This window comes from Drosophila biarmipes, chromosome 2R (assembly GCF_025231255.1).
Source record: "Drosophila biarmipes strain raj3 chromosome 2R, RU_DBia_V1.1, whole genome shotgun sequence".
Classification (NCBI taxonomy): Eukaryota; Metazoa; Arthropoda; class Insecta; order Diptera; family Drosophilidae; genus Drosophila; species Drosophila biarmipes.
In genome coordinates this window covers 10817052-10838798 of record NC_066615.1, presented here as the reverse complement: position 1 = coordinate 10838798, position 21747 = coordinate 10817052, and the positions used below count along the sequence as shown (strand labels likewise).

Genomic DNA, 21747 nt, shown 5'->3' with positions numbered 1-21747 from the left:
ATACACAAGTTATGTGGGACACACGGGGGACGGCCTCGTGGGTAAAGCGGGGATTGGATATGGAAAGCGATGAAGGGAGCAGCTAGCTAGAAAAATCAAAATTCGTGTTGGCATGCAAGTTCAATGGCTGCCATCCTCTGACGGGCTAGCCGAGCGAACGAAATTAAATTTATCTGTATCAGTTCCACAGCCCCAAGGATCAGATGGGAGGTGGGCGTTCCTGGAGCAGCTGCAGCAGGAGCTGAACACATGTTCCGACAAATTCATCTGGCATGTCACAATGCGCAACGGTATGCAGAAACATCCCAGAGGGTAGCACATTGTTATGGATAAGCCCGAGCTGGCTGTGGCATCCTAGTTCCTGGCCCGGCTGCAGATTGCACGTGACGGGACTCGACGAAAAGTGAAACTTGGCAAATATTTTGTTGAAACATTTTGGGGCCTGGCCCGGCGTCTTCATCCCCCGAAACCGTAGTAGCTCCAAAATCCCCCTCCGTAGGGTGGCAAGTGTCATTAATCAAATGCCGCCCAATAATAACCAACCCTTTCTGCGGCAATCTTTGAAATATGAACTTTTTGTTGTGATGAATGCCGGCAGTCATTAATAAATTAGGGGTTAAAATGCCATAACAACGGGACGAGAAGCGTTTTGCCAGCCGCTGAAAAGTTGTTTATTTAATTGAAAGCGAAACGAGGGGGTTATGGGATTCGTTAAACTCAATTAAACTGGGAGCCAGGGAATATGGGGCAAAAATCGGTTAAACTTTGATTTAACGACACAAACACTCGCTGTCAGGCCCACATCACATTAAGCCCACATAAAAGTTGGTGTGTTGACTTAGGAGAAAACTAATCTAACTCCAAAGCAAAGCTGTTTAAATGGGAAAATAATTTAATACTCTTCTGCGTATTACATCTGCTGTTTAATAGTTTTTTACTTAAGTGTCATATTGAGAGCACCATTGATTTTACAAGAATTATATTCCCCAGTAAACACACACTTTGTTCTATTAAATAGTTAAATAAAATGGCGGATTGTCGGGCCCCGGGCATTTTAAATCTGAACTTGGAGGAAGAGAGCGATCTGCTGACCAGCGGGAAGGATCCCAGCGGCCTGGAAGAGGAGACGGACCTGGAAATGGCTTACGAGGAGCTGGAGGGCATGAAGCAGCGCCTAATCCTGCTGCGCTCCCAGATCCTGAGCCCAAAGCCTGATAGGTGCCAGGATATGAAGGTGCAGGAGGACTTCAGGCCCGAGAGGCTGCAGCTCCAGGAACTGCGTCGCCGGAAGTGCGAGCTCATCTGTCGGTTTCAGGAGGCAGATCGGCATCTGAAGGATGTGCGACTGGAGCTCCAGGAGCTCGACGACTGGCGCTGCCTGCTCCAGTCCCGCATCCTGCAGATAAAACGCCAACTTGCCCAGTTCGAGAATTTCAGGCCACGGGTCATCCACCAGCTTGGTCTGTGCCTGGAGCGCTGGGAGCACCAGAAGACCCACAAAATGGACTGCGCTGTGTTCCGGAAGGAAATGGAGGCCCAGGTCCACAGCTCGGACAACTCCCGGAAGAGCGTGGTGTCACTGAAGTGCCACCAGCGCCACAGGCAGCAAATCCGCCAGGAGCTGGCCATGCTGCGGGTCTTCGTTCACAACCTCTTCGAGGCGATGATCAGCGACTTTCAGTTCTTCTGCCGCCAGCTGAGCATCAAGTGGGTGCGCTAAACCGTTTTAAACCCTGTAAAACTATAGCCCTAACTCCATTTCAGCTTTACCCGCGACTCAAGGGGTATTGACACCTCCCCCCGTTGTCCCGAAACTCCGAGCAACTCGGTCTGCTCCCTCGACCCCGAAGGCCGCGAATAAATTGGATCTCCAGCAGTTACTGCCTCAATTTACATTTTATTTCCCGGGGCCCTCTGTTTGTAATTGCCCGGGAAATGTCGCCCAATTAGGGTTATTGAGGTTCGGCGGCCCCAACGGCCCTTTTGTGGTGCCAATAATAATTACAAAATTCAACTCGAACGGAAAACGTGGCGGCCATCGTTAAAGCCAGGCTATCATGGACTTTCCGGTTGCCTAATCCGACTTTCGACGTCAGCCAAATGTGCTCGCGTTCCCACCAGGATAAGATGGCTAAATACGAAGCGGCATCAGATAAAAACAAAAGCAGATTTGTCTTTCCCCAACCTCGCCAAAAAAACGAGGAAATCCGCACCACACACTCGGAAAGAGAGTGGAGCTAAGCTGACTGCCTCGGGCTGAAGGCCAGCAGCCAAGGCTGAAATCCTTATCCTGCTCCAACTCCGAGTCCTGTCCCAGCTCCATCTCCAATCCCAGCTACTGCCCCCATATCCTTTTTGGAGGTTTTCGAAATGCGTAAAAACTCAATTGCTGCGCATTTGACGGGGGGTTGGCGATGCTCTGGGGCTCGGAGTCTGGATCGACATGGGTCCCGGGCTGAGTGAGATGCTAGATAACGCCGGGATGGAAGGAAAACGAGGGGTATGGTGAGGGGAATGCGAATGGTGCAAACGAATTTATTGGAGTCATGTGCTAATGCCAATGCCGAATTGCAAGGTTACAAGCGGGAAGCTATTGCCAATTTTACGACGAATATTCCATACTCTGGTAAGGCTTCCAATCTTATATGGTTTGTGGGAAACATAACTAGAAATATCAATGGTTTATTACCAATATTAACAATGAAAACTTTTAATATCACCTAGAGAACTGCTAATAAAATTTGAATTACATATTCAAAGATGTGAAAATATTATGTTAAGTTATGCTATACCCTAAAATTTGTTCAGAAGCTCTTCATTTTTAACATGCTGAGATTATACAAAAGTATCTTTCAATCATGTTCCCAACGAAAGTCCAGTTCATACACAGTTAAAATATTTATTTTTCATTTTTGTACTGAAGCTATTTAAATAATTTAATGAACGAATTTTAAACTTTTTTTAATCAAACTGATTTCGATTTAATATACTCTCTTCAACATAGAACGGATAATATACACTATTGAATAGCACTTAAACAAATCTTTTATTCTTCTCCACTTTGCACTAACATATTTACCCAATAGAATTAATGTAATTAAAATAATTAAAACAAAATAAAAATTCCTGTTTATTCAATACATTTTACCGAAAGATATACCCATTCGAGTAGGGTACACCAACAGAGATGGAAACATGTAGATACACAGATACTGGCACCGGCACAGGACCCGGACACCGGACTGTTGGCTGCTGGCTCTTACAAGGCTGAAACACAGGAAACGCATTAGATACGATACCTCAGCCCCATTCGCAGTTGTAGTTCGTGGGATTCCCCCAAGGATGGGGCCGGAGCTGGAGCTGGAGCTGGGTTGGTGCGATAAAAATCTGCGTAAAATGATGCGGCAATTTGATGAGCAACTAAGTTCGGGCAATTAGTTTGGTAAACGCTTGCTGTGCGTGTCCAGCTAAACTGTTGCTCGGAGGTGGGACACAGATGCGGAACTCTTTGCTAATGGCAGGCCCGAAAAGTTTGCCGAGTGATTTATTTGCCGGGGGAATGGGGCTATCCGCAGGGAAGATACAGATACCGATGCCGATGCGAATCTCTCTCGGATTGATTAGCAATTTTCCCCGCAATTTCCACACAATTCCCATTCACATGACCCCTGGCACCGGGATGACATTCGGTTCTAACGGAACCATGGATACTTAGCCATCGCCAGCGGTCCGCTTTCGTGCTCTTGCTGCTCCACTGAACTCTTTGACAAGCCTCAGATGCGGAGAACAAAAGAAAAAAACGCTCGCCGACTTGCTAATAAGCCGATTCCCGATGCCCGACCAAAAATAAAGAAGAAAGGAACAGAACGGCACAGAAAAGTTGCCTTTGGGCTGCTCCCCAGCAATTTCCAAGATACATTTCGAGTGCCCAAGTTTGCCCTGCTCTTCGCAGTGTGTGTGTGCGAGTTAACCGCAAAGTACAAATAATTTCCATTTGGCCAAAGCGGCGGCATTTGCATAATTCTCCAGCCCAGCCCCAGCCTCGCAAAAGACAAACATGCCTGCCTGCCGGGCAGTATTTAAATAGCTGGCAGATACGTCTACTTATAAATACTTTTGTCGTCTCGACTCGACAAACGATACGGCACAAGTTGTAGATAAATATGGCATAGATTACATAACTAGTTCTGTGCCCCAAGAAACTTTTTCCGCTCGCCCAGCATTCATATGGATATCCGAGCATAAGTATCTATGAGCATAAGTATCTGAGTATCTGTAAACAAGGGGCGCAGCGTTTATTTGTGAATTTCTCAGCGGAGCAGCGGTAGCTCGAATGCGGCATTCTCACCGAGAAGCTTTCGAGGGCGCCGTGGCTTAGTTGGTTAAAGCGCCTGTCTAGTAAACAGGAGATCGTGAGTTCGAATCTCGCCGGGGCCTAACCCCTAGAAGTGTTGATTCTGGGGTGTTCCTTTTTTTCCATCATGGGTACCACACCGACATCCCCATTTTAACCCTCCGTTGCCCAATGATGCCTCCAGTAACTGCTGTTTTCATTGCTCTTAACGGCTGTTTATGGTTCCCCTTGCCAGATGACGCCTTGGAACCCATTAGCGAGTTCCACTCGCGGCAATATTTGTTTCAATAATCATTAAAGTATTGGCACGGAGGTTCAACACCCCTCCGCAAATTGTTTCAAAGCAGAAACTTTTATAAAAAGCTCCACGCGGAACGGAAAGCTTCTCAAGATGAATTGAATAATTTCTAGATAAGGGTGAACATTTTCAAAGAACTTATAGATTGCTCACATATTTTAGGTTCATCAGACTCCTTTATATTTAAAAAAATAAATATAATTTCTATATATATTATTATTTCTCATTTTAAGTTCCCCGCTAAGCTTTTAGTCCAAATACTACGGCCGTATAACACTTTTAGTTCCGTAAATAATACTTTAAAGCTTTCCCCTAATCTTACGTAGAGCTTCCATATTTAAAGCTTTTCCGTAAGGCGTTTCCCCAGAAACCTAATCAACCTAAGTAGTTTAACCCGTTCCTATCATATCTCCCATTCAATATCTTAGAACTAAAACAACTGAGCAAATACTAATTCCAAAATTAATTTTTAAGAAAAAAATTCTCAACGGAGTGGGAACTTTCGCTCAAGTTGGGTAGTTCAACGCCCGCTGTCACAACGGCGCCGTGGCTTAGTTGGTTAAAGCGCCTGTCTAGTAAACAGGAGATCGTGAGTTCGAATCTCGCCGGGGCCTACAGTCGAGGACAAGTCGAGTGTCCACTTTTTTGTCCAATTTTTTCTTTATTTCTCCATAGCCTAATGCGTGTTTGTGGCTCTACACTTAACTAAACCTAACAACAGTAATTAACAAGCAACTATTTCGCACCTAATCCTTGTAGACCAGGTACACCACCACGATCATGAAGTACGTGGGCCGCTCGAAGACCAGCTGGGTGAAGTTGTCCCGCTTCTCGTCCATCAGGTGGCACATGCGCTGGAAGACGCCCTGGTTCTGCTTCTCCACGATGGACAGCAGGCAGACGATGCGGTGGCTGCGGATTCAAGTGGGTTGGGTGGGGATTCGTTGGGGCTAAGTGATTATAACAGCGGCGAGGTGGTGCCGCCACTTACCGCCTGTGGTTCAGCTTCTTGACCCGGTCGCGTATCTCGGCCGCCAGACCTTCGACCAGCTGCAGAGCTCGCCAAGAGTCGTAATTGCGGCTGAAACGGTCCCACAGCAGCCGCTCCTCGATGCAATCTTCGATGATCTTCTGGGCACGTTCCATATTGAAGTTGGTGTGGAAGAACTTCCAGTCGTTCTTGGGCTTCTCCTTCCGCGGCTCTCCGCCCTCCCCACCGGCGGCTGCCTCGCCCTCCGGATTTTGGGCGGCCCTCCGCCGGCTCAACATGGACTCGGAGAGGAGCGCATTCATGCGGTTGGTGGTGCGCACCGATGCGGTTATCCTGCGGATGTAATCGGCGAAATTGATTAGACCTTCTCGATGGGAATGTTAATCGCGAGGGTTATAGCCCGAGAATAAAGTGATTAGTTTACCATTTTTTTGAGATTCAAAATTTTTTCAAATTATCACATTTTATTAAGTTTTGGATTAGTTAAGTTGAGTATAGTTATTTGTTTAATTCGTTTTTATCATTTACCAAGACCAGGTACTAACTGTTACAATATGCGATTGGTGAATTAGTTGAACTCTTTAATATAGCGGTACTACTTGTTTTTACATACTTTGTTTATTTTTAATATAATAACCAATAATATAAAGCCTAAAAAATCACAGTCTGTATGACATTCATTAGTCTGGTTAGAACCTTTTTAAAGGTTTCTGTTATATCACATCACTCCGATTTTCTTTGGCCCTGCGTCTCGAGGAACTTCGATTCCCGCCGGTCAATTCGTACCGCGTTTTCATGGTGGTCCAGGAGGTCATGGTGTTCCTTGAACCGATGGCCTGTCGATTTTCGGAGCTGCCTCTGCCAAGCGGCAGCGGAAAACAAACACCGAGCGCTGCTATCTGCACACTGACAGGAGCGACATGCCGACACGAGTCCTGCTCATCAACAAGCCCTTGGCCCCCCAAGTGAAGGGGTATCCACACATCGTCAAAGTTCTTTGAAGCTTTGTTGGTTTAGGCCCGCTCTTCAGCGGAGCCTAGGGATGGCCAACTTTGGCATGGCTTTCCTATAAATGCAGTTCAATATCCTGCGGATAGCTCACGCTGCCATCCCGAACCTTGGGCTAGTCTGCGGGGTTAGGGCTTGCGTGCCGCTTATCATAAATCCGCCGCCGGGGCGCTCCAATTGCAATCTGCCGGATGGCGGCGGAGACGTGGGTGTCATCGCCACCAGCCACTCGGCAGGATATTCGCCGGGTTTTCGGGCCCAGCCAAAGGCAAAGTGTTGCCATATGGGCGAGGACTTTCTGGGGGCCTCGACGGCACGCGATTGCCCTCCGAAGTTGATGACTTCTCTGATTCGCTCTGCCCTGCGACACCTGGGCGCGGTCTTCGCGGCCAGGTGAGTGTCTTGGTCTTGGGCGCGAACTTTCAAGCACTTTGATTACCTTTTATCGCCAAACTTTGCCTCGACGGCAGCGTATGCAAACTTCGCGCTGGCGCTCCAGAAATTAATCTATCGGCATGCATCAGCGGCCCTATATACATGAAGTTATTAAATTGAAATAACTGTCAAGTCACGTGCATGAAGCGCGGAGTTGACGACTCCTCATTGTTTCCAAATGGGCGATACAAGTGGCCGGGAAATAAAGGGGAATTGAGCAATCCACCGCGGAGCACTTTGGGGTAGGGCATGATAGTCGGCGGTATGGCCAAAACAGCAGCTGGAACGGCACAGGGCACGAGAATAGGAACAGTATAGGAAGTTTTGGGTGGAGAAGGGTTATGAATTACACTTCAGCTTGCGGCTTTTTTAATATTTTTATAGGTCCTTTAAATGGGTAGATAAGGTTCTACCGCATACTTAGATGTCTAACTACAAGGTAACTGAATATAAAACTATTATTTCAAATCCCATGCTTTGAAAAATGTTATAATAAAATATCATTAAAGAGGAAGTGTCAAAATATTGAGCTGCAGTAATAATTTATAAATAAATAATTAATGTGTAATCAATTTTAAACATATATACGTACGTACTCTTATAAAAATTAAGGCAATACGAAGATTAATACTTAAACAAATGCTCCAATGAAAGAATCTATTAACTACATACCCTTAAGTAGGTATTTTGATTAACTCCGTCACCATTGAGTTAATAATGACTAGCCAATTATTTTAGACACTTCACTTTTCAGTTTATTTTTTCATATATTTTTACAATATAAATTTAATAAGCATACTTTTATATAATCTTTATAATAAAGTTGTTCATAGAAATTTTTAACTTAATACCTTCATGTTTAATAAATATCATTACATATTTTCGAGAATATGAAGAATAATGAATATCTTTCAGGGTCAGAGACTGTTTCTCCCACAAACTTCCAATATGAAAACTAAAAATGTTTAATGAAAAGAAAATAGTTGGAAATTGTATTAAATGTTTCACAATTGAGTTAATAATGACGGTCATATTATTTTAGGAAATACACCTTTCAGTTTCTTTTTTTATATATTTTTACAATATACATTTAATAAGCATACTTTCAATAAATCTTTATAATAAAGTTGTTCCGGGTAATTTTTAACTTAATTCATACATATGTAATGAATACATTTCACCAGATTACATATTTTTTAAGAATATCGATAATAATGAATATCTTTCCCGGTCAGAATACCTTTCTCCCACAAAATTTCCAATACGAAAACTGAAAATGTTTAATGAAAATAATGATAAAGAATAGTAAAATTAAATACGAGTTGCTCTAGCAGGCAGCCTAATACATTTAAATGTGATAAAGATTATGATTAACGGCAGGTTAAAACGAAAGTGTCGTTCGTAAGGATTTCTCTTGAATTCAGTTATTTATCAGCGCGGTGCACACAAAGCCATTCTGGATTAGTCAATGATTTTCCCATTTCCCCGGCACGCACTCTGCCAACCGCCGAAACGAGAACGCAGCACGAATCCCGAACCAGTAACCAGGTTACTATATCAAACTTTTCCCGACCCACGAACATCAAAACACTGGGGAGGCTTCACGTGTGCGTGGGTGAAAATTAAACAATAGCTAAACAAATTAAGCAATTTGTACCGCCCCGCTCCCCACAAATTGGGCGGAAGTCGAGGGGATTGGCGGGCTCGGAGCGGGCTCGAACTCATTAGCACCTGGGTGCACGCGACCCGTGAAAATTTGCATAGAACTTACGCTTGCATGCGACTACTCATGGCGGCGTCTGAGTCTTAGGCTATGCTTCGCCGCCAGCCGAGAATAGCTCAGGATAAATACTTCTGGGCAAAACTGCACCAATGAAACTCACAAATGAAACTGGCTGAAGTCTCCGGCTCCGGGAGCTCGGAAGCATAAAAGCGCAAGAGCCACGGCGAACTGGAGCCGGGGGAGTGGCGGGTGGAGAAAGGCGAAAGGGTTGAGCTGAGTGCGGCAACGAGGTGTACGCTTTGATGGTGATTGGCTCACGGCCCAAGAGGTGGGTCGTCGTGGAGAGGTGGGAGTGCTGGGGGAGGCTTCACGTCACTCGTTAGCTCCTCTTGGCTGCGATTTGATTTGAGTTAGCATGTCTAAGGACAACTCAGCGGCAATTTTCGGCCCGGGGGCACAACCAAATGTGTGCCAATGTATTCTAAATTGTGTTTATTTTGAGTAATTTGCCATCCGCCGAGGCATATCTCGCCTGCACACACACATCGCCTGACTCCGGCAGACAGTTTGGCAATTAAAATTTTAGGTTGCCAACTGTCGACGCGCCGCATGCAAACCAAATAGTTTCTAAATACGTAGAAGGCGCGAAATGGAGGTGGCTTGCAGGGTACACAGGGAAAAAAAATTGTGAACACAACACTTTAAGAGCCACTCTTGAATCCTTCGACATCTCAAAGTAGATAAGACAGGTACAATCGAAAACTTCAATCTCGTTTTAAATAATTTAAAGAAACCAGTACAAAGGAAATATAAATAAAGTCGGACCTCCCATACTTTTATAGACAGGTAATCCTATATTAAAGGTCAAAACCAATTAGTCTGTTCTTGTTTTTAAACTAAAAACTCTCACTAAACGTTGGTTTAATTTCATTACCTATACATATCTCAGCTGTAATTTCATATTTTAGGTATCAAAAGAGCGGATCACAACTTTCGATTAACAAGTATGTACAAATATACAACTTCCTTAATAATAAGAGCGGCGCCTTTCATTCCTGAAATACACTCCCAAAATGGTGGTAAAAGTGAAGGCACCAATCTGAAATACAATCAATCACATTAAACAAATTGTTGCCAAAAGTAAACCTAAATGCTCACCTCAATGACCATTAGCATCCAGCCAACCATTTTGGGGCCCTTTAGAACCTCTTCGTGATGGGACTCCATTTTAGATAGACAGCCCTCCTTATAGGGGGTCTCATTAGTGTCAAAACAGCTGCTAGGAACGTTTATAGAGGCATCACCGTAGTCCTTCAGCTTGTAAACCCCACAACACTGCAACTGAAATCAGAAAGGAAAGTGCTTACATGATGTGTGAAAATTGTCTTACAATAATTTTATCCTTTTTAGAACAGCTGATAATTTAAGCAAGAGGGTATATAAGATCATGGAAACCATAGAAGGTTCTTCCTCTTCCTGTGGAGCGCATCTAGGCTTTTCTGCATGCATATCTCCATCTCTCTCGCACTCTCTTTTTCTGAGTAACGAGTCGAGGCCATCGACCTCAGCGATTTATCTTCTACTTCAAATCCTCTTACCTTTGTTTGGTACTCAGCCATGGCATCGAAGGCATTTGTCTGCCTTGCAAAGGTCCTTTGCAGCTTAGTAAGGGAGGCCTCGTCGAAATGCATGCGAAAGACAAAGAGCAGGACTATCGAGATGATCAGCATAATCAGCATCGAAGTTGCGTACTGAATTTTGTTAAATAATTTATTAATAATTTACTAATAAGTTAAATTTAAGGTTACTAACCGCCCAGGTAATGCATATGTTCTCCTTAATAGCCCCAAAACAGCCGAAGAAGGACAACAAGAACACAATCGAACCAACGGCTATGTATATGCCCAGAATGAGTTGCTCCTTCGGATCTATCTGCTCGATTGCGATAACATTGATCACAATAGTGGCAATTCCCAGGACCTGAAAATCGTTCCCGACACATAAACATTGTAATAAAAATAAATAGATGACCACACCCGTGGATTACAGTTACGAACACTTTCAGATACGGAAACACATTAATCATTCCAACCAAATCCATTTGTTTTCATAACGATTAGCAGCACAATTGTTGTGACTCACGAAGAAGGTTAAATTAAGTATGTTAGGGACTTAATCAGCGCCCTAGAAATATTAGGACTTGTATCACACTTAAATAACTTTATGAATAAACTTGAATTTGTAATATTTTTATTTTTTCTGGAATGTTTCCATTTATTTGGTCGATATGAAAAGCACTATAGTAAATTCACAATCTTAGCTTTTAACCAACACGTAAGCTTATTTATCTATTCACTATTACTTCTTTGTCACCATAATAGCACAGAATTAAAACTGGTAGCCAAGATTACGATATACATTTTCGCAGCAGTTTAATGAACTTTCTGTCCTATCAGCACTCACCGCACAAAGAAAATTGAACAAGAATGCCAGGTATTTAATCATCAGCGGCGACCAAGCCATGGCGTATACGAAATTTTGGTAGACGCGTGCTCTACTTTTTAGTAAGTTACTAGCTCTGACTCCGGTGCTTACTCCTGGAAGGTTATTGCAGTACTAAATAGTAGAACAAATACGATCGTCGATTGAGTCTCGTTTGCTGCGGCAATCAACTGTGAGAATACACTGAAAACATGATTGTGCTGGTTATAAATAAAGCATGATTAAATGAACAACCATTTTTTTATAAAGGCTTATGTTCGGATTTCCTCTTAGAGCCTTACGATCTTAATTCTTTTTAATTTTTTTGAATGATTAAAATTGTAGCGATGTGTGAGCTTGAGTTACTAAATCACAATGAAATCAAATATACTCAAACCTCAATGGCCCTGAAAACGATAGTCCCAGGTGCCCCATATACCTGATAAGTTAGGAAATTCTCACCTACAATACTATCTTTATGCCATTTTCAAGCGTTTACCCTTTAGAGTGGACGTTTTTGTCGGACTGATTGTGGTGTCATTTGTTAATCGCTAGAAAAACAGAAGCTAATACTTAGTTTTGGGTATGAATAATTCCAACCACAAGTATGTATGTTCATCTACGCGACACTCGTATTTAAATGTCTTGCTTTGCTGTTTGCTAAAAGTATCCACCTGAATCAGACTTCTGGACATTCCCACTCAGTGCTTTGATGGGGTAAACAAATATGGAGCGTATTCCTGCGCTCAAGTGCTTATCAAACACGGTAATTGGGCAAGGTAGTTGCTCGCTCTTGTGATTATACAGAGCCAGCTGTTCGGGGAGAGCCTTATCAGGCCGGCTGATAGCTCTAAGCCTCATTGGAATACGGCGTGAGGTGCTCGGCTGTGGGCGCTGCTTCAGTTGATTTCCGATAGCGAGCGTAGGCAAAACTGGCAACCTAGACCCGAAAACAAAATAGCAGAATGAGCTGCGGCACCAAGACACTGAAGGTGTCCTCCTTCGTTTTGGACTTTCTGTGCTGTGTGAGTTGTTATCGCCAAACCCACCCACCTGATAGGGCCTGTGTTTCACATAGATGTTCTCTCGCCCCCAGGTTTTGGCGGCCCTGACCATCGCGGCATGCTCCTACGCCCTGATAGCGTTCAGCCACAGCATGGCCATCCGAGTGCCCTGCATCTTGGGGATAGCACTGGGAGCCCTGCTCTTCCTCAGCACGATCTTCGGTTGCATTGCCGCCCTGAGAGAAAGCATTCGCATGACCTGGATCGTGAGTATCGAGCACCAGATGACCACGAATATTCCAAAACCACTCACCCTGTCGCCCAAAAGTATGCTGCGATCATGCTGGCCCTGGTGTTCGGACAGATCACTGTGATCTTCGCCCAACCCATCAACTTTGAGCTCCTGGCCAACGAGACGATATACGACGCCTGGCAGGGACAGCTCTATCATCGCGGTAGTATGTCCTACTATGAGATCAAGGTGAGTTTTGGCAGGGGAGTGGCCAAGCGCTTTTTTTGTATCTATACTATTTCCCTTCGATTAGATAAATGAAAGAAAATAATTTCCATTTTCACGAGAACTGAATTAAAGAAAAAGTTATCTACTACCTTTTAAGTCATTTTATCGCACATAATTTGCGAGCTTGCTATCTCTGTTGACCGAAATATTAACCTATTTATATATTATTTAGTATCATTGCTGTGGGCAGACAGGTCCCGCCGACTACCCGGATAGTGGTCTCCGAACTCCGCCGAGCTGCTACCTCAACCAGAATGTGACGGTGTCAACGGATCTCTACACCGTGGGCTGTGATCAGAAACTGGCACAGGTCTTCATCAAGGGCACCCGCTGGGAAAGGATCAGCGACTGGTCCGTAGTAGGAGTGGAGGTAGCTATATTAATTTACCCGTGATTTATAGTCATTATTCAACCTTAATTCCCACAGTTACTCACCGTTATTATCGCCGGTCTCCTGGCCATAACCTTACAGAACGCCCAGCGTCGTCGTCTCTATCGATAATAGTCTTTAAAGCATCTGCCAAGAGTACTAAAAGTGTACAAATATTCTTATTGAAAGTGTTCCTTACTCTGTAAATAGTGAAATGAAAAATCGCTTTTGGGCGCTTTAATTTAACGAAACAGAAATGATGCTATAAAACAAATTAATTTATTCGTTTGGAAAATTGTTTAAAAATCGTTAATTTTTAATATATGGGCGAATTATATTACGAGCACTGGCTTAATTTGGTAAACCAGCGCAAAATTCAACTATTAGCCTATAATGATGATAATTTTAGGTAATTGAAAGGTAATGGTTTCAAAATATGAAATCGATTCTATTTAGAATTTTTCACTTACAAAGAATTTCACATTTAAGCATTTCGAAGCACAGGCATTTAATAACAATCTGGCCAAATTTAAACTAAAACGGTGTTAATTAATAATGTAACTTTAAAAATGTTGTAACTTTATCAATTTGAATTTAGCCACATCCAAAATATTTGATACCTCAGAAATAGCTGGTTTTTGGTGACAGAAGTTGTAGTGTGAACTTAATAGAAAATTAGCATAAATCAAAATAAATCACTTGCATGATTTTTGTTTAAATTTAAATTATTCAACTCGCCAATTTTCGATATCCAAGCGCGCCGATAACTTTATTTTTCACCACACCAAATGAACAAATGTAAAGAGCTGACTGCATAGAGCGCCACTATAGTGCTGCCAAGTTCTAGCCTTAATATAGCTAAGGGCTAAAAAGCTAGAAATCATGCCACTAACTCATTTAAGATTTCATGATACTTGTAGCAAGAACAGTGTTTAGCTTTATTACAAAAGTAAAACGAATAAGAATATAACAAAAATATAGGATTTATGAACACACTTTAAAAACATTAGCAAGATCTGGCTAGAGAATAGCTAAATCACCACCACCGCTTTGCTAGTTCCGCCGAGCACAACTGGTTCCGTGGACTGTTGTTAGAAATGCTGGTGAAAGCAGAAGAATGAAATGTTTTGGCCGTATTTGCACAACTGCTGAGTAAACGAGTGACCGCCGAACAAGCGCCATGTATTCATAAGCACCTGGGGCGCACCTGCAAATCGGAATTTAAAGCGGACCCGGGGCAGAAGCGCCGCCTTCCCTCGGCGAACGTTCCGCGGAGTCGTCATAGCCGTCGCCGTCGTCGTCGTCGGCTTGGATTGGGATTGAGCTGAGGCGGTGACTAAAACGGTCGGACAACAACAGTGGCTTGATTAGTTGGCAGTAAACAGAGCTGGCGATCGCATCGCCACCGGTCATTCACACCGCGCCTCACCGCTTTGGCCAGAAGCAGTTCCAACTACGTGCCAACTTCAGTAGGCCTTCGAGATGGGTCTGCGGTTCCAGCAGCTGAAGAAGCTATGGCTGCTCTACCTCTTCCTGCTCTTCTTCGCCTTCTTCATGTTCGCCATCAGCATCAACCTGTATGTGGCCAGCATCCAGAGCTCGGAGGCGGAGATGCGGTACGTAATTAGCCCATTAGGATCTAGCTTTGCGATTGCCCAACTTCCCTTCGGGGCCCCGGTTGCAAAATGCAAGTGTTCCACTCGAGTGCCTCGCTTCGATTGCGCGGAGGCACTTTGCATTCGATTTGGGTCTCTTGTTTGTTTGGCCATCGATTCGCGTGATTCGACAGGGCCCATTGTAAACGCTGTGTTTTAATACCATTGTCACATCTCCCATCATTTGGCTCTTGTGGATCACGCCGATTTCCCGCACAGTCATCCGAAACCGCCGCCCAAGCGCCGCTCCCTCTGGCCGCATAAAAACATCGTGGCCCACTACATCGGCAAGGGAGACATCTTCGGCAACATGACTGCAGGTGAGTGAGACGGTTCCACTTGATCACCATCGGTTAAGGTGCTTTATTTGGGCAATAAAATGATTTATTACCTTTGGCGTTTCCTTGGATACCTATGAATCAGCTAAAGTTCTGTATTTTAGTGCCATTTCATTGTAATACTGACCTAGATTTCAGTTTCTACACCCTATGTCTGTTTTATTTGGATACTCCAGGAAATATATTATACCTCTTATCTCTTAACATTTAAAGGATGATTTAATTTTCTAAAGTTATGTGTAATACCTATCCATATTTGCATAAATTTGTTAGTTACTTAACTGAAATAAAGTAATTTGTGTGAAGATTTTGTACAATAATTTAGGATAGTAAATATTGAAAAAGAATTCTTCCACTTATCTTTTAAATCTGATTTAAATTGAAAACACCTTTCCAATTAACCATGACCAGTAGCTAATAAAGCTGATGAACCCAAGGTGCACCTTCGACTAATCTGTGATGGAAAATAACTTGAAAAGAGTTTCCCACCAATGACACAACGCCAAAATGCATTAATATCCACTCGCTTGCAGACGATTACAACATCAACCTGTTCCAGCCCATCAACGGAGAAGGTGCCGATGGGCGACCCGTTGTGGTGCCGCCACGCGATCGCTTTCGCATGCAGCGCTTCTTCCGGCTGAACAGCTTCAACCTGCTGGCCAGCGATCGCATCCCGCTGAACCGCACCCTCAAGGACTACCGCACCCCGGAGTAAGTAGAATACCTAATATTTTTGTGTTGCCGTCTCATGGACTTGTTTTGCCTTACAGATGCCGTGAGAAGAAGTACGCCAGCGGTCTGCCGAGCACTTCGGTGATTATAGTCTTTCACAACGAGGCCTGGTCGGTACTCCTGCGCACCATCACCAGTGTCATCAACCGATCGCCACGCCACCTGCTAAAGGAAATTATCCTAGTTGACGATGCCAGCGATCGATGTGAGTTACCAATGTCACGGATTATCGGACTAAGTCCGAAGTATCTCACTTTGTATTTGTATTATCTCAGTGCAGCATAAGCCTAATTTTCACAGTATGGCATTTAGATACTTTGAGGATCATATTTTGGTGATTAATTTTTTTCCGAAAAAACAATTTTTTTTATAGAACTTTAATTAATCGCGTGAAAACACGATGATTCATAAAATAATTTGCTTATCTTTAAAATGCAAGGAAAATGGTATCAGTAATGTAGCATGCTATACACATGTAGTGAATCACGTGTTTCTTCATGCAGAGAATAATTGACAATTGAAGCTAGTTTTTTATTCGGTATTAAAATTTAGAGCAATAAGATGGGGTTCCTTAAAATTCTGCCTTTCAGCTTTAAAACAGAAGTGTATTCGAGTAATTTAAATTTCACTTTATTGATGAAATCCATTACTAATTTTATTTTATTTCCCAAAGCCTACTTGAAACGCCAGCTGGAGAGCTACGTGAAAGTTCTCTCGGTGCCCACGAAGATCTTGCGGATGAAGAAGCGCAGTGGCTTGGTGCCTGCCAGACTTATGGGCGCAGAGCAAGCTCGCGGTGACGTGCTGACCTTCCTGGACGCCCACTGCGAGTGCTCGAGGGGATGGCTGGAACCACTTCTCTCCCGCATTAAGGAATCACGACAGGTGGTCATCTGCCCGGTGATCGACATCATATCCGACGACAACTTCAGCTACACAAAGACGTTCGAGAACCACTGGGGCGCATTTAACTGGCAACTGAGCTTCCGGTGGTTCTCCTCAGACCGCAAACGCCAGGCGACAAACAGCAGCTCCAAGGACAACACTGCTCCAATAGCCACGCCCGGAATGGCCGGAGGACTGTTCGCCATCGATCGCAAGTACTTCTATGAAATGGGATCGTACGACACCAACATGCGCGTGTGGGGCGGCGAAAACGTTGAGATGTCCTTCCGCATTTGGCAGTGCGGTGGACGGGTGGAGATCAGTCCCTGCTCCCACGTCGGCCATGTGTTCCGAAGCAGCACTCCGTATACGTTTCCCGGCGGCATGAGCGAAGTGCTCACGGATAATTTGGCAAGGGCGGCCACTGTGTGGATGGACGACTGGCAGTACTTCGTGATGCTCTACACATCCGGACTGTCACTGGGGGCCAAGGAGAAGGTGAATGTAACGGACCGCGTGGCGCTAAGGGAGAGGCTGCAGTGCAAACCCTTCTCCTGGTATCTGGAGAACATCTGGCCCGAGCACTTCTTCCCGGCCCCCGATCGCTTCTTCGGCAAGATAATTTGGCTGGACGGGGAGACGGAGTGCGCCCAGGCCTACAGCAAGCACATGAAAAACCTCCCAGGTCGAGCTTTGTCACGAGAGTGGAAGCGCGCCTTCGAGGAGATCGATAGCAAGGCGGAGGAGTTGCTGGCGCTGATCGACCTGGAGCGGGACAAGTGCCTGCGCCCCCTTAAAGAAGACGTGCCGCGATCCTCGCTCTCACCGGTGACAGTGGGTGACTGTACTTCCCACGCCCAAACGATGGACATGTTCGTGATAACCCCGAAGGGCCAGATCATGACCAACGACAACGTGTGCTTGACCTACCGGCAGCCAAAGCTAGGCGTGATCAAGATGCTGAAGAACCGCAACGCCACCACTTCAAACGTTATGCTGGCGCAGTGCGCTTCCGACTCCAGTCAATTATGGACCTATGACATGGATGTAAGTGGCTTACCTTTATTCAGAAAATCACTGTTATAATTATATTCCTTCGACAGACCCAACAAATCTCGCATAGGGACACCAAGCTGTGCCTAACGCTCAAATCGGCGACCAATTCGCGCCTTCAGAAGGTCGAGAAGGTAGTGCTCAGCATGGAGTGCGACTTCAAGGACATCACCCAGAAGTGGGGCTTCGTACCACTGCCATGGCGCATGTAGATTAAAGGGTGCCAAACCAGTGCCAGGACATTATATCCAATAACCCTGCCAGCAACTCTTTAACGCAATGTGATATTTATTGAAATTGTTTAACGAAATTCTCTCGTTGATTTGTTTTTGTAAACAAGTAACCAAACCACAAGCACACAAACACCCAACTAATAGCACGGTTCGACTGATACGTTTCCTACTCTAACTATATGAATCCAAAAGGGATATAAGGGTGTATGTGCCAGTCGAACCAAGCTTCAGCAAACAATACACCGATACAGACCCACATGAATTGTTTTTAAAACACTAACCGAATGCGTGGGAGAGCTTTTCTCCCGCCACGCATTGCGACTCTAGAGATCTAGATAGCATGGTCCAATGCTATATCTACGTCATATTTATTAAGCAAGTCTTAGGTAACTTTTAGCTGTACTTACTACCTTCGAAATTACTTTTTTATATCACTTGAATAAAGCAACAGAAAGTAGAAAGTGTCGCTGCAATCTGTTCCTTATTCGATGACGCTGCTTATCGCTGCCCCCTGGGGAAGGTCGCGATGCAATTGCTTTAAATTTGGCGCATCTGCCGCCGATTGCAGCACTCTCGCGATGAACGGCTGCTATAACACAATAAAGTACACGGGCCTGCTCTCCAATCTGCTCTATATGGTAAGCCTGAACCCTGAATATTGTTTCTGGATGGTTAATAATCTTTGCACTTTCAGCTTTTGGGCATAGGAGTGATGTCTGGAGCAGGATTGGGGCTGCAAGTGGCAGAGCCCAATACCCCAGAACACACGTACTTCGTCAAGAGTCTGGTGCTGGGCGGAACCATCTGCATGATAGTGATGTTCGGATGCTATGGCATGGTCTGCAACTTGCTCTGCGTGAATCTGATTGTAGGCGCATTGGATACCCAACCTAGAGTTCCCATTGCTGACTGATATCTACATTCGCAGTTCACGGTGTTCATACTGATTGCTCTGGCAGCGGAGTACCTTCAGCTGCACCACTACCACACGCCGTCTCTCAAGAGCTCGGGTGGCGCCTGGCAGCAGCTGGAACTGGCCTGGCATGGCCTGGACCGAGATCCGGAGCTGATGCACCAGTACGAGGCCGCGAAGCACTGCTGCGGCTACAACGGCGCCGACGATTACAAGCGCCTGCATCTGCTAGTGCCGGCGAGCTGTTATCAGGCCACTGCCAATGACACCGCCCAGCAGATCTACCCAAGCGGCTGCCTGGAGACGCTCAACCATAGCCAGCGGTACATTCAGCAGCGCGATAAGCTGTACATGTGGGCCATCGTTGGCCTTGAGGTGGGCAATTGACTTGGGGCTGCAGTTTCTTGAATCTCGAATAACTCTCGCCCTCCCTCGCTCGCAGATCTTCATACTGCTGCAAACGGTGGCTCTCAGTGTGCTCCTCTTCAGGCTGCGCCAGCGGCAGCGAATCGCTCGAAGACAGGTGCCACCAGGTGTGCGGCGGGAACCGCGCTCCAACCATGTGTCCGCCAGTCGAGCCCAGCTACTCCACGACGCCTGATCGAAGATCTTATCGAGTGTGCTTGTTTATTGTACTTCCAAGTGGCAATTGCTTATGTATAAATGTCATGGTTGGTCAGTAGGTGTAAAGACGAGTCTTGTTGGTCAGCTGGCAGCATAAGGTGATGCCCAAGACGATGCCCACAAGCTGTAATGGAGGAAGGAGAGTGTTAAGAGTTATTCACGATTTATCACCGATACAATTATTATTTAATAAGGAAAATGTTTATTAATATGGATAGTATAAGAGATTTCATTGTCGGATATTACTAAAACTTTAATTTTCTTAGGATTCGCGTATGAGCCTAATCTATTTTTGACTTTGTAAAAATATCTGGAAAACCAATTATCATTAAAAAAACTAAAAATTTAGCAAACTATATAAAACTAAATTCCAATAACTATTAATTAAAATATGACAATTATAGGATTAAGTTTAAGAACTTGTTTGGCCTTCATTTAGACAATATTGCCCAACAAAATTTTGTCAGGCTGCCAAAGTTCAAGCTGTGGATTTTTCAAAGACAATTTTAAAATAAATATTGCACGAGATTTTTAAAAAATGATAATTTCCAAAGCACCTGCTGTAGGAACGGAATGACTATACGGCTGGCAGAATTTCCCTGAAGACGTACTCACCTCGTAGCAAATAAGTCCGATGTGGGCCCACTTCTCGTAGCGGTAGACCTGCAGGTATGCCCGCTTCACGGCAGCCATGCAGCCCTCCCCATAGGGCAGCAGGGCGTGGATCCCGTCCTTGGTGTGGTAACAGCTGCGCGGCATCTCCACATTTAGGCTCTTGTAATCCTCGGAGCCCTCGTTGCCGCAGCACTCGTACTGGGAGATGGAAGGGAAATAATTTAGGGGACCATAACCGAGTAAGAACCCACCTCCTGCTGCAAATTCTTCATGGCGCCCGGGTGGACCAGCTCCTTTAACCAGAGATCCATCACGTACACCTCCGTGGCGTCCAGCTGCTTGGTCTCGTTGTGGTGGGAGACTTTCCAGATGTGCATGGCTATCAGAACTAGAAGCAGACTCAGGTTCTGCAACCCAGGCATCCCATGTAGTGTCCATCAATCGACAAATCATCTGTTCTGTTGGCTACTCACCACCACCATCACCTTGATGGAACCGATGATGGCGCCCAAGCAGCCGATCAGTCCGGCCAAGATCAGGGCACCTGCCATGCCCAGTTGCACGAACTTCTCGAGGTGCTCCGCGGAGCCCTCGCTGTACTCGTCCAGCTCATAGACTCCGGCCAGGGCCGCCAGGATGCCAACGATCTGAATCGGTATGAAAATTATGAATTATGCCTGCGCACATTAAGCGTTCGTTAATGGCCCATGAAATGGGCAAACACAATCTTCAGAGACAAACTTTCGCCTCGCGGTCGACGTCACCGGAACAACCAAAATAAAAACAAAACTGCCGCAAAAATAAATTAAATTACTTGGGCTTTATTTTTAAATGGCACATACACAGTTTTCCTTTCTTGTTGCCTGTCGTTTCGATTGTGCGGAAAATTCGGCTGCCCCACAAGAGTGCGGAGAATGAAAACGAGAGCCGCGAGTGACATCTTGTCTGGTGGAAATGGAAATTTTTATTGGGATTTGGAGGCTGCCAAATTGGCCAGCTACTCGGACACCGCATTTGCACCGCAAATTACAATCGACAGTGAAATATTGCACAAGAATGTAAGACATTTAGTGGTCTTGCTGTGACAGACTGCAAGCGATCTGACTTTTCCATGAGCAGCTGTCCGCATTGCTCATACGCAGTGTGTGACAACATCATCTACGCACAGCGACAGCGGGTGCCTGACCTTTGATTTGTGTTTCCCAGGATGCATCATGGAAAGTTTGCGATGCGGAATGAGTAATAGTACTTGTACTGCCAGTGGAAATGCCTTACCAAGGTGATTGTACTGAAGACCACCGAAGTCCATTGCAGGCACACGCGAATCGTGGGCATTTTACTATTTGCCTGAGCAATGTATTTCTATATTTTACCAGTTTAATGCAACACTCGTGCGCACAGCGACTCCAGGCAACGGACGCGTTTCCCGGGAAAATTCGCTTTCCACTCTCGACCGTCTGTGCGTGGCGGGGACCGAACCGCTAGTGCCGTCGGAGCGGGCCAAAATAAGGC

General features: G+C 45.0%; 7 protein-coding genes and 2 non-coding genes across 9 annotated transcripts; 6 read left to right on the top strand and 3 right to left on the bottom strand.

Annotated features, from left to right (window-relative positions):
* The first annotated feature begins 742 nt into the window (after positions 1 to 742).
* LOC108029966 (uncharacterized) lies at positions 743 to 2753 on the top strand. Its single transcript, XM_017102469.3, has 3 exons — positions 743 to 757; positions 1019 to 1707; positions 1765 to 2753. Exons 1-3 carry the CDS (start codon positions 743 to 745, stop codon positions 1859 to 1861), a joined length of 801 nt encoding a protein of 266 aa, XP_016957958.2. The 3' UTR covers positions 1862 to 2753.
* Positions 2754 to 4363: 1610 nt separating this feature from the next.
* Trnat-agu (transfer RNA threonine (anticodon AGU)) lies at positions 4364 to 4437 on the top strand. The gene has a single exon. It is a non-coding gene; the product is annotated as a tRNA-Thr (tRNA).
* Positions 4438 to 5192: 755 nt separating this feature from the next.
* On the top strand, positions 5193 to 5266 carry Trnat-agu (transfer RNA threonine (anticodon AGU)). The gene has a single exon. It is a non-coding gene; the product is annotated as a tRNA-Thr (tRNA).
* Positions 5267 to 5347: 81 nt separating this feature from the next.
* Positions 5348 to 6490, bottom strand: LOC108029946 (dynein light chain Tctex-type protein 2B). The gene is made up of 3 exons (XM_050887830.1): positions 6430 to 6490; positions 5644 to 5976; positions 5348 to 5564 (listed from the first exon to the last, which is right to left on the bottom strand). The coding sequence occupies exons 1-3, from the start codon at positions 6456 to 6458 to the stop codon at positions 5399 to 5401; spliced, it is 528 nt and encodes a 175-aa protein (XP_050743787.1). The 5' UTR covers positions 6459 to 6490; the 3' UTR covers positions 5348 to 5398.
* A 3223-nt stretch (positions 6491 to 9713) lies between these two features.
* LOC108030466 (protein late bloomer) lies at positions 9714 to 11443 on the bottom strand. The gene is made up of 5 exons (XM_017103361.2): positions 11273 to 11443; positions 10622 to 10789; positions 10408 to 10560; positions 9968 to 10150; positions 9714 to 9908 (listed from the first exon to the last, which is right to left on the bottom strand). The coding sequence occupies exons 1-5, from the start codon at positions 11330 to 11332 to the stop codon at positions 9837 to 9839; spliced, it is 636 nt and encodes a 211-aa protein (XP_016958850.1). The 5' UTR covers positions 11333 to 11443; the 3' UTR covers positions 9714 to 9836.
* Positions 11444 to 12181: 738 nt separating this feature from the next.
* LOC108030465 (protein late bloomer) lies at positions 12182 to 13479 on the top strand. The gene is made up of 5 exons (XM_017103360.3): positions 12182 to 12315; positions 12387 to 12560; positions 12623 to 12775; positions 12987 to 13184; positions 13242 to 13479. Exons 1-5 carry the CDS (start codon positions 12256 to 12258, stop codon positions 13314 to 13316), a joined length of 660 nt encoding a protein of 219 aa, XP_016958849.1. The 5' UTR covers positions 12182 to 12255; the 3' UTR covers positions 13317 to 13479.
* A 771-nt stretch (positions 13480 to 14250) lies between these two features.
* On the top strand, positions 14251 to 18549 carry LOC108030304 (polypeptide N-acetylgalactosaminyltransferase 3). The gene is made up of 6 exons (XM_017103138.2): positions 14251 to 14800; positions 15059 to 15159; positions 15711 to 15891; positions 15951 to 16117; positions 16586 to 17844; positions 17901 to 18549. Exons 1-6 carry the CDS (start codon positions 14667 to 14669, stop codon positions 18060 to 18062), a joined length of 2004 nt encoding a protein of 667 aa, XP_016958627.1. The 5' UTR covers positions 14251 to 14666; the 3' UTR covers positions 18063 to 18549.
* A 22-nt stretch (positions 18550 to 18571) lies between these two features.
* Positions 18572 to 20165, top strand: LOC108030306 (protein late bloomer). Its single transcript, XM_017103141.3, has 4 exons — positions 18572 to 18721; positions 18778 to 18951; positions 19012 to 19371; positions 19439 to 20165. Exons 1-4 carry the CDS (start codon positions 18572 to 18574, stop codon positions 19595 to 19597), a joined length of 843 nt encoding a protein of 280 aa, XP_016958630.1. The 3' UTR covers positions 19598 to 20165.
* Positions 19607 to 21703, bottom strand: LOC108030305 (protein late bloomer). The gene is made up of 5 exons (XM_017103139.2): positions 21511 to 21703; positions 20709 to 20882; positions 20487 to 20642; positions 20236 to 20433; positions 19607 to 19744 (listed from the first exon to the last, which is right to left on the bottom strand). Exons 1-5 carry the CDS (start codon positions 21568 to 21570, stop codon positions 19673 to 19675), a joined length of 660 nt encoding a protein of 219 aa, XP_016958628.1. The 5' UTR covers positions 21571 to 21703; the 3' UTR covers positions 19607 to 19672.
* Between the last annotated feature and the right edge of the window lie 44 nt (positions 21704 to 21747).